The sequence below is a fragment of the Oncorhynchus kisutch genome, linkage group LG2, assembly GCF_002021735.2.
Source record: "Oncorhynchus kisutch isolate 150728-3 linkage group LG2, Okis_V2, whole genome shotgun sequence".
NCBI lineage: Eukaryota > Metazoa > Chordata > Actinopteri > Salmoniformes > Salmonidae > Oncorhynchus > Oncorhynchus kisutch.
Window position 1 is genome coordinate 12,109,154 of NC_034175.2, and position 10,208 is coordinate 12,119,361.

The following is a 10,208-nucleotide window of genomic DNA, read 5'->3' on the forward strand; positions in this document are numbered from 1 at the left end:
CACCACTGTGTGAGATGGGTTTGAAACCCCTCGGATCCCAAAGTCTCGTGGTGACGAATCACTTTCATCCCTGTCCCTAGGGCCTAACGGTGGAGACGACATTATGGTTGAAAGGGGAAACCGATTAAAATGATGCTGGTTGTTCTTCCCTCTCTAAAAGATCCATTTAGGCTATACTCATTTGTAATATGGAAAGCACATAGCATTTATTTTGTGTGTTTTACAGTCACACACAGTTTTACTGGATGATAATATCAAGGGAGTCTGGACTGTTACAATAGTAGACTATTTGAGGAGGTCTAATATGATATCTCTGTGTCAATCCTTCACAGTTGAACATATAAATGAAGAGTAAAGGGTTAGCTCATATAAAGAGTAGGCCTACTGTCATATTTGTACATGTCTTTCCTTTTCCATCAGTAGTCCTAGATGTGGCTTTCAGAATATCATAGGCCTATTTATAAGGGCATAATTCTTATATGAAATATTTAATATTGTTTCAGGCTATAGAACTAAGACATTGAAACCCATCAGTCAAAAATCGAGAGCCATACACAAGATGAGCAATTGTAGACGATCCCTAAACCTTGCATCTGTTAGTCCAACCCTTTTTTCCATATGGAGGAGAGAGAGAAGGCTCACTGAGACGGCAGGGCGCCTGGAAACAGGTTTCAACAGCGCAGAGCAGAGAGAGGCTATCAGGTTTGTCGGTCAGCTAGAGCAGCAGAAGAACATTGCGGAGTCCGGACCTGTGTGTTGTGTATATTAGGTCGGATTTGTTTCTCAAAATCCTGTCAGCGATATTTTTTGATTTTGGGGGACCTTCAACATCTCTGCGCAACGGCGGGAGAAGCAAAAACAACCAAAAGTTACGCAGGAGAGGAGTACATTTACAAGGAAAGAAAAACCCAACAAAGAAAGGGAGCGGGGAAGTAGTTTCTCGCTAGCTGGCGAGCTAGCTAGTTTTGGAAGAAACCGCAAAGAAAGTATGTCTGTGGCCGTGCGTAATGCTTTCGCAATGGATTATAACAGAGTACTGTGTATATTTTTGCAGGTTTTTTTATTGATCAGTTTAGGATCTATAAGGGTAAATGGACAGTATGGCGACCGGGGAATGTCTATTCCGGAGCACGGCTTTTGCCAACCGATTTCTATTCCACTTTGTACGGACATCGCATACAACGAGACCATCATGCCAAATTTACTAGGACACACAAACCAGGAGGAAGCAGGGCTCGAGGTACACCAGTTTTACCCGCTTGTGAAAGTTCAGTGTTCTCCTGATTTAAAGTTTTTTCTCTGCTCCATGTATGCGCCTGTGTGCACGGTGCTTGAGCAGGCGCTTCCCCCGTGCAGGTCACTGTGCGAGAGGGCGAGACAGGGCTGCGAGGCGCTCATGAACAAATTCGGTTTTCAGTGGCCGGAAAGGCTCGTGTGCGAGTCTTTCCCGGTTCACGGAGCGGGCGAGCTGTGCGTCGGTCAGAATATGTCGGGTCAAAGCACACCGGTCAATCCCACCCCCGATGTAACGGAGCCTCCGTATGATACTGGGATTGTAAAAGGACAGTTCAAGTGCCCGGCTTCGCTGAAAGTACCCACTTATTTGAATTACCGTTTTCTCGGTGAGGATGACTGTGGCGCACCGTGCGAGCCAAAGAAATCTAACGGAATGATGTACTTCAGTGAAGAAGAGTTAAAATTCGCCAGGATATGGATAGTAATCTGGTCTGTGTTATGTTGTGCATCCACGTTATTTACCGTTCTAACCTATCTGGTGGACATGAAGCGCTTCAGCTACCCTGAGCGTCCTATTATCTTCCTATCCGGTTGCTACACCATGGTATCCATTGCCTACATAGCTGGATTTCTCCTTGAGGACAAGGTGGTTTGCAATGACAGGTTTGACAACGACATTAGGACTGTGGTGCAGGGTACCAAAAAGGAGGGTTGTACCATCCTCTTCATGATGTTGTATTTTTTCAGCATGGCCAGCTCCATCTGGTGGGTCATCCTGGCCCTCACCTGGTTCCTGGCAGCAGGGATGAAGTGGGGTCACGAAGCCATCGAGGCCAACTCGCAGTACTTCCACCTGGCGGCGTGGGCTGTGCCCGCCATTAAGACCATCACTATCCTGGCGGTGGGACAGGTGGATGGGGATGTCCTTAGCGGCGTGTGCTTCGTGGGCATCAACAGTGTGGACGCTCTCCGAGGCTTCGTCCTGGCGCCGCTCTTTGTCTACCTCTTCATCGGCACCTCGTTCCTCCTGGCTGGCTTCGTGTCTCTGTTCCGGATCAGAACCATCATGAAGCACGACGGCACCAAGACGGAGAAGCTGGAGAAGCTGATGGTGAGGATAGGGATCTTCAGCGTGCTCTACACAGTCCCCGCCACCATCGTCATCGCCTGCTACTTCTACGAGCAGGCCTTCCGGGAGCAGTGGGAGAGGACGTGGATCAGCCAGACGTGTAAGACGTACGCCGTGCCCTGTCCGGCCCACCCACACCCCAACATGAGCCCCGACTTCACCGTCTTCATGATCAAGTACCTCATGACTCTGATCGTGGGGATAACGTCCGGGTTCTGGATCTGGTCTGGGAAGACCCTCAACTCCTGGAAGAGGTTTTATACGAGACTGGCTAACAACAACCAGGGAGAGACCACAGTGTGAATGGTCTGAGTGGGGTGAGACCTCTGGATGTACTTTAGCCTATGATGGGTGTCCCCCACACACATAAAAAACTGTTTATTTACAGACTGAATGAATGATAATCGTTTTTGGACTTAATTGCCATGCAGAGACACTCATTGGTACATTATGTTTCTATTGTACATAAAACATTTTGTGAGATTTTTGTAAGTATATATTTGTATTTAAAGATCAAAATTCTCTTTTTTAGTTGTTTCCCTCTATTAAAACCAACATTTATTTGACACACTTTGAGCATAATGGAAATGGACCTTGGTGATAAAGAGCCAGCTAACTGAGCATTTAGCATTAAGGATGTGATTGTCTTAGGACCTGAGTTGGCTTGGTCACTGTTGGGAGAGGGTTGTAGCTGTCATTGATCAGTAGACTGGCTCGGAACATTGTTTCTATGTCCTGTGAAAAACAATTGCTTCCTCGTGGGTCCTTATCCCCCATTATACTGTTGTTCTTTCTGTCCAACTGTTCTCTTCTATTCAACATATTTCCAATGCCTAAATGCCTGGCATTTGAAGGTTAAAAGTACAATCAACATGTATTTTAAAACGAGGTATAAGTTTGGGATTATGTGTTCAACATATTTCTAAATGCCTTGGATTTGAAGGTTAACAATATGATCAACATGTATTTTAAAACGAGGTATAGGTTTGGGATTATGTGTTCAACATATTTCTAAATGCCTTGGATTTGACGGTTAAAAATACAATCAGCATTTTTAAAACAAGAAAGTAGGTATAGGTTTGGGATTGTGTGCACATGTACTGTGTAGCCTACATGATATGAATCCTCCACATACAAATGTTTTCATAACCTCCAGTACTTTAAGCTAGAATGAGAACATTTAGCCCCAAATCTAGCCCAAATACTTTCACCAAAGTTAAAAGCCGTCTTTTGGTGATTAGAACAAAATATTTCAAAAGAATGAAAGTAAACCATTTGCAGGATCTTTTCAACATTTTGTTTATGTGTTTCAGACATGCTGCCTATTAACACAGAACAGACACACGTTGTTTGTTCCTTTTGTTGACCTATTTGAGCACTTTGAGGAGAAATAATAGCCTGGTCCCAGATCTGTTTGTGTTGTCTTGCCAACCCCGAAGGACCATAGGAGTAGGCAGGACAGCACAATCGGGTCTTGGACCAGGCTAGGGGAATACAGAATGCTGGACAGAGACAGCTCAGACTCAGAGGTGGGCTACGTAACACATCAGCTGCACTCCCTAATGCTTTCTCACAGACAGACAGCTGAAATACCAATCCTTCATTGATGAACAAGCTGAAATACGTAGTAGCCTACTCTACAGCCGGCTGTATAATTGGCTTATAAAAACTGAAAACAAATGAATAATTGAAGGAGATAGAGCAGTGCGTTTTGTCATTTCAGACCTACAGGTAATCAGAGTCAGAAAATGAATATTCCCCACAAGGTAATTGTTGGCAAAATGTGGCTGTTTTTTTAAAATTTTCGATTGGCCCAGGTGGCAGCTTGAAGCAGTCCCCTTTCACCCCTGAGTCATTTCTCTCCTGGTTAAATGTGTGCTTGTGTGTGTGTGGGTGCTAACCATGCAGGATGAGCAGCTGACTTTAGGCTTTATAAAGGAAGACACCGTGATCTGTCCCCACCTCACGCTTCTTCTGTTATGTTCTTGTCAAATGCATGGAAGTTATTTTACCCTAAATGCATGGATGGCTCTCTATTAAACAACATGTTCATGCCTTTCACATCTATTATGTTTAATTCTGGTATTCTGCATTTGTTTGTTATTAAAAACATTATATTTATAGAAAAACTTCTTTATATCCACACTGATTACTTTAAAGAATAAAAAATCCAACCTTTGCACCAACTGTCATGTTGATTTGAAATATCTATTATTTTCATGTGTTATATACCAGAGATGATGGATTGAATCATGCTGTTAGCCTAGTGTACATTTACATTTGAGTAATTTAGCAGGTGGTCTTATTCAAAATGACTTACAGGAGCAATTAGTGTTAAGTGCCTTGCACAAGGGCACATCAACATGTTTTTCAACTACTCGGCTAGGGGATTAGAACCAGCGACCTTTCGGTTCTTGGCCCAACGCTCTTAACCGCTAGGCTACCTGCTTAAAATGTAGTTTAAGATTTGGAGAATAAACAAATCTGCTTCATAGACTCTGTAGTATTCCCTTTGTAACAACATGGTAATAGCAATCATTTTTACAGCTGGAAAAGCTCAACAGCGAACATGAGTTTTATCTCAGTGGTTACAGCCAACTGTGAAGTCTTGTTTGAAAAATAACTTCTTTATCCTGGGTGGATGTTAATCAAATGCAGCTCTCTGGTTAGGCTAAATGAGGTGGATGGGAATCTTGTGAATGGTTGGTATGCACTGTGAACGCTCAGAGGCCTTGCTTGTGTAGGGGCATTGTTGCTTTGCACTTAAAATAGCTTGTGTCCCATGTCTGGCAGTCACATACGTAGGTCAGCTACTCAACTTTCATACAGCCATTGTTTAGGGTAGTTTTTTTTGTTGTCTTTAATTCTGTTGCTCTTCATAGGGGTTTTTCTGTTCTCTATTGTGTCGAAGCTTCTCTTAAGTCTGTGGCTGTATAGTTTGTAGCTAAGCTGACTGTAACGTCATGTGAACTATATACAGTGGCAAGAAAAAGTATGTGAACCCTTTTGAATTATCTTGATTTGTGCATAAATTGGTCATCACATTTGATCTGATCTTCATCCAAGTCACAACAACAGACAAACACAGTGTGCTTCAACTAATAACACACAAATTATTGTATTTTTATTTTCTATATTGAATACATAGTTTAAACAGTCACAGTGTAGGTTGGAAAAAGTATGTGAACCCCTATGGCTTCTCTAAAAGCTAATTGGAGCCAGGAGTTAGTTAACCTTGAGTACAATAATTGAGACGAGATTGGAGATGTTAGTTAGAGCTGCCCTGCCCTATTAAAAAACTCACAAAATTTGAGTTTGCTATTCACAAGAGGCATTGCCTGATGTGAACCATGCCTCGAACAAAAGACACCTCAGAAGACCCAAGATTAAGAATTGTTGACTTGCATAGAGCTAGAAAGGGTTACAAAAGAATCTCTAAAAGCCTTGATGTTCATCAGTCCACAGTTAGACAAATTGTCTATAAATGGAGAAAGTTCAGCACTGTTGCTACTCTCCCTAGGAGTGGCCGTCCTGCAAAGATAAGAGCACAGAGCAGAATGCTCAGTGAGGTTAAGAATCCTAGTGTCAGCTAAAGACTATCAGAAATCTCTGGAACATGCTAACATCTCTGTTGACAAGTCTACAATACGTAAAACACTAAACAAGAATGGTGTTCATGGGAAGACACCACGGAAGAAGCCACTGCTGTCTAAAAAAAACATTGCTGCACGTCTGAAGTTCGCAAAAGAGCATCTGGATGTTCCTCAGTGCTACTGGCAAAATATTCTATGGACAGATGAAACTAAAGTTGAGTTGTTCGGAAGGAACACACAACACTATATGTGGAGAAAAAAATGCACGCTACACCAACATCAAAACCTCATCCCAACTGTAAAGTATGGTGAAGGGAGCATCGTGGTTGAAAGCTGCTTTGCAGCTTCAGAGCCTGGAAAGCTTGCTATCATCGAAGGAAAAATGAATTCCCAATTTTATCAAGACATTTTGCAGGACAATGTAGGCTATCTGTCCGCCAATTGAAGCTCAACAGAAGTTGGGTGATACAACAGGACAACAACCCAAAACACAGAAGTAAATCAACAGCCAAATGGCTTCAACAGAAGAAGAGCCCTGAGCTCAACCCAATTGAGATGCTGTGCCATGACGTCAAGGGAGCGGTTCACACCAAACATCCCAAGAATATTGCTGAGCTGAAGCAGTTTTGTAATGAGGAATGGTCCAAAATTCCTCCTGACCGTCGTGCAGGTCTGATCCGCAACTACAGAAAACGTTTGGTTGAGGTTATTGCTGCCAAAGGAGGGTCAACCAGTTATTAAATCCAAGGGTTCACATACTTTTCCCAACCTGCACTGTGAATGTTTACACAGTGTTTTCAATAAAGACATGAAAATGTATAATTGTTTGTGTGTTATTAGTTGAAGAAGACTGTGTTTGTCTATTGTTGTGACTTAGATGAAGATCAGATCAATTTTGATGACCAATTTATGCAGAAATCCTGGTAATTCCAAAGGGTTCACATACTTGCCACTGTATATAGCTCATGTCCAGTAGTTTATGCATGCAGACAGTTAGGGCTCAATTCAATCCGTTGCGCTGAAGATCCGCTTTATAGCACGATTGACAATTAAAGGCAATGTTCCCAAGGTCGCAGAGACTGCATTCATGGTAAATGATACGTCAGCTCAATCGGAAATGACCTTTAAATGTGAACTGCGCTACAACGCAGATATTCTGAGCTATGGATTAAATCGAGCCCTTAGTCTCAGACAGGTTAGCAGGTGTGCTGAAGAACACTCCCCATTTTCACTGTGAAAATGTTGAGTATCAGTGAGATGTAGTAAGTGCTTGGCATTCATAGTAATATGGGCTATGTTTTACTCCTATAAGAGTACCACTGACCGACCTCTATGGACATACAGTACATGCCTTAATTTCAAGCCCTTATTTATTTGACTTAGCTGACTGAACAGATACTAAGGCTGCATCACCAATGGCATATTCTTTATATGGTACACTACTTTTGACCTGGGCCCATAGGGAATAGGGTGCCATTTATGACACACATACTAAACTCAGCAAATAAAGAAAACTGCCTTTTTTCACGACCCTGTCTTTCAAAGATAATTCATAAAAACCCATATACTGTAACTTCACAGATCTTCAATGTAAAGGATTTAAACACTGTTTCCCATGCTTGTTCAATAAACTATAAACAATTAATGAGCATGCACCTGTTGAATGGTTGTAAAGACATCCTCATCCCTCATGTTGCTCATCCTGACATAACCCTCCAGCATGGCAATGCCACCAGTCATACTGCTCGTTCTGTGTGTGCTTTCTTGCCAGACAGGAATGTCAGTGTTTTGCCATGGCCAGCGAAGAGCCCGGATCTCAATCCCATTGGGCACGTCTTGGACCTGTTGGATCAGATGGTGAGGGCTAGGGCCATTGCCCCCAGAAATATCCGGGAACTTGCAGGTGCCTTGGTGGAAGAGTAGGGCAACATCTCACAGCAAGAACTGGCAAATCTGGTGCAGTCCATAAGGAGGAGATGCACTGCAGTACTTAATGCAGCTGGTGGCCACACCAGATACAGACTGTTACTTTTGATTTTGACCCCCCCCCCCCCCCCCCCCCCCCCTTTGTTCAGGGACACATTATTCTATTTCTGTTAGTCACATGTCTGTGGAACTGGTTCAGTTTATGTCTCAGTTGTTTAATCTTGTTATGTTCATACAAATATTTAAACATGTTAAGTTTGCTGAAAATAAATGCAGTTGACAGTGAGAGGACATTTATTTTTTTGCTGAGTGTATGTGTATGCTAGGTCTCTCTCTCTGTCTGCCTCCCTGTCTGTCAGTGCATCTTCCTGATGCCTGGCTTGCTACTGGTTTGTCAGGAACTGCTTGTACAGCCAGCAGCCCAGGCCAGAGCACACAGAGAACTGCTTTTCCCTCAGTCTCAGTCCCTCTCCTCTCTGCTGCTCTGTGGTCAGACTTTAGGCCTACTCTACTCTGGCCTGGAATGCTGGGAGCTGGAGGAGGGCAGGAGAGAGAGTATAGAGACACAATATAAACCTAAAACTCAGCCTCAACATGCATTATGGCCCAGTCACACAAGTTGCCTTGGACATTTTAAGAAGGCTATCGTGTTAATGTTGCCACACTATGGATGATGACACTAATGATAACTATTCATCATGCGGAGTGCTCAATGACATTTCCTAGTTTTGGAGAATACTGGATTAATTGCTAAAATACTGCTGCTGTTTTCAAATGACTCAAATAACAATCTGCTTCACCTGTCACTATGTACTGGGTTGACCTTATGAACTTCTGACCCCTCTATCTTCAAATAGGACACGACAGGTCACATAGTGGTGGTGTCATCATGTTTACTCTCCACTAGTACCTCCCCCATCAGCCCAGACAACAGGTTTAATGACTGTGGAGCGTTTCAGACCTGTCTAACTGCATGTTGTTTTTAGCTTACCACACTGAGCATCTATCACCTCAGGGTATACTTTGTAAAGAATGCTAAGGCTATGCTAACCAACTGACTGTAGTGCACTTTGGGAAGAATGTGAATGCTAACTGTCTATAGTGCCAGCCTGCCAGGTGGATGCAAAAACAAATCTCTTCGTCCGTCTTAGTCTATTACAGGTGAATACAAAGAAGGATAAATCACTGTATTATAACAGTGTTTCCCAAACTGTGAGGAGAGGGGGGGGGTTGTCATTTCAAATGACAAGAAAGTTGTAATAGTAGAAAGTTGTAATAGAGTAAAGATGTAATAGAAGAAAGTTGTAATAGAGTAAAGTTGTAATAGAGAAAAGTTGTAATAGAGTAAAGTTGTAATAGTAAAAAGTTGTAATAGAGTAAAGTTGTAATAGAGTAAAGTTGTAATAGTAAAAAGTTGTAATAGAGTAAAGTTGTAATAGAGTAAAGTTGTAATAGAGTAAAGTTGTAATAGTAAAAAGTTGTAATAGAGTAAAGTTGTAATATAGTAAAGTTGTAATAGAGTAAAGTTGTAATAGTAAAAAGTTGTAATAAAATAAAGTTGTAATATAGTAAAGTTGTAATAGAGTAAAGTTGTAATAGAGTAAAGTTGTAATAGTAAAAAGTTGTAATAGAGTAAAGTTGTAATATAGTAAAGTTGTAATAGAGTAAAGTTGTAATATAGTAAAGTTGTAATAGAGTAAAGTTGTAATAGAGTAAAGTTGTAATAGAGTAAAGTTGTAATAGAGTAAAGTTGTAATATAGTAAAGTTGTAATAGAGTAAAGTTGTAATAGTAAAAAGTTGTAATAGAGTAAAGTTGTAATATAGTAAAGTTGTAATAGAGTAAAGTTGTAATATAGTAAAGTTGTAATAGAGTAAAGTTGTAATAGAGTAAAGTTGTAATAGAGTAAAGTTGTAATAGAGTAAAGTTGTAATAGAGTAAAGTTGTAATATAGTAAAGTTGTAATAGAGTAAAGTTGTAATATAGTAAAGTTGTAATAGTAAAAAGTTGTAATAGAGTAAAGTTGTAATATAGTAAAGTTGTAATAGAGAAAAGTTGTATTAGTAAAAAGTTGTAATAAAATAAAGTTGTAATAGAGTAAAGTTGTAATAGAGAAAAGTTGTAATAGTAAAAAGTTGTAATAGAGTAAAGTTGTAATAGTAGATAGGTGTAATAGAGTAAAGTTGTAATAAAGTAAAGTTGTAATAAAGTAATGTTGTAATAGAGAAAAGTTGTAATAGTAAAAAGTTGTAATAGAGTAAAGTTGTAATAGAGAAAAGTTGTAATAGAGTAAAGTTGTAATAGAGTAAAGTTGTAACAGAGTAA

At 40.9% G+C, this 10,208-nt stretch overlaps 1 protein-coding gene across 1 annotated transcript; it reads left to right on the forward strand.

Moving 5' to 3' along the window:
• The first annotated feature begins 630 nt into the window (after positions 1-630).
• Positions 631-4,547, forward strand: LOC109907720 (frizzled-1-like). Its single transcript, XM_020505876.2, has one exon. It carries the CDS (start codon positions 989-991, stop codon positions 2,666-2,668), a length of 1,680 nt encoding a protein of 559 aa, XP_020361465.2. The 5' UTR covers positions 631-988; the 3' UTR covers positions 2,669-4,547.
• The last annotated feature ends 5,661 nt before the right edge of the window (positions 4,548-10,208 follow it).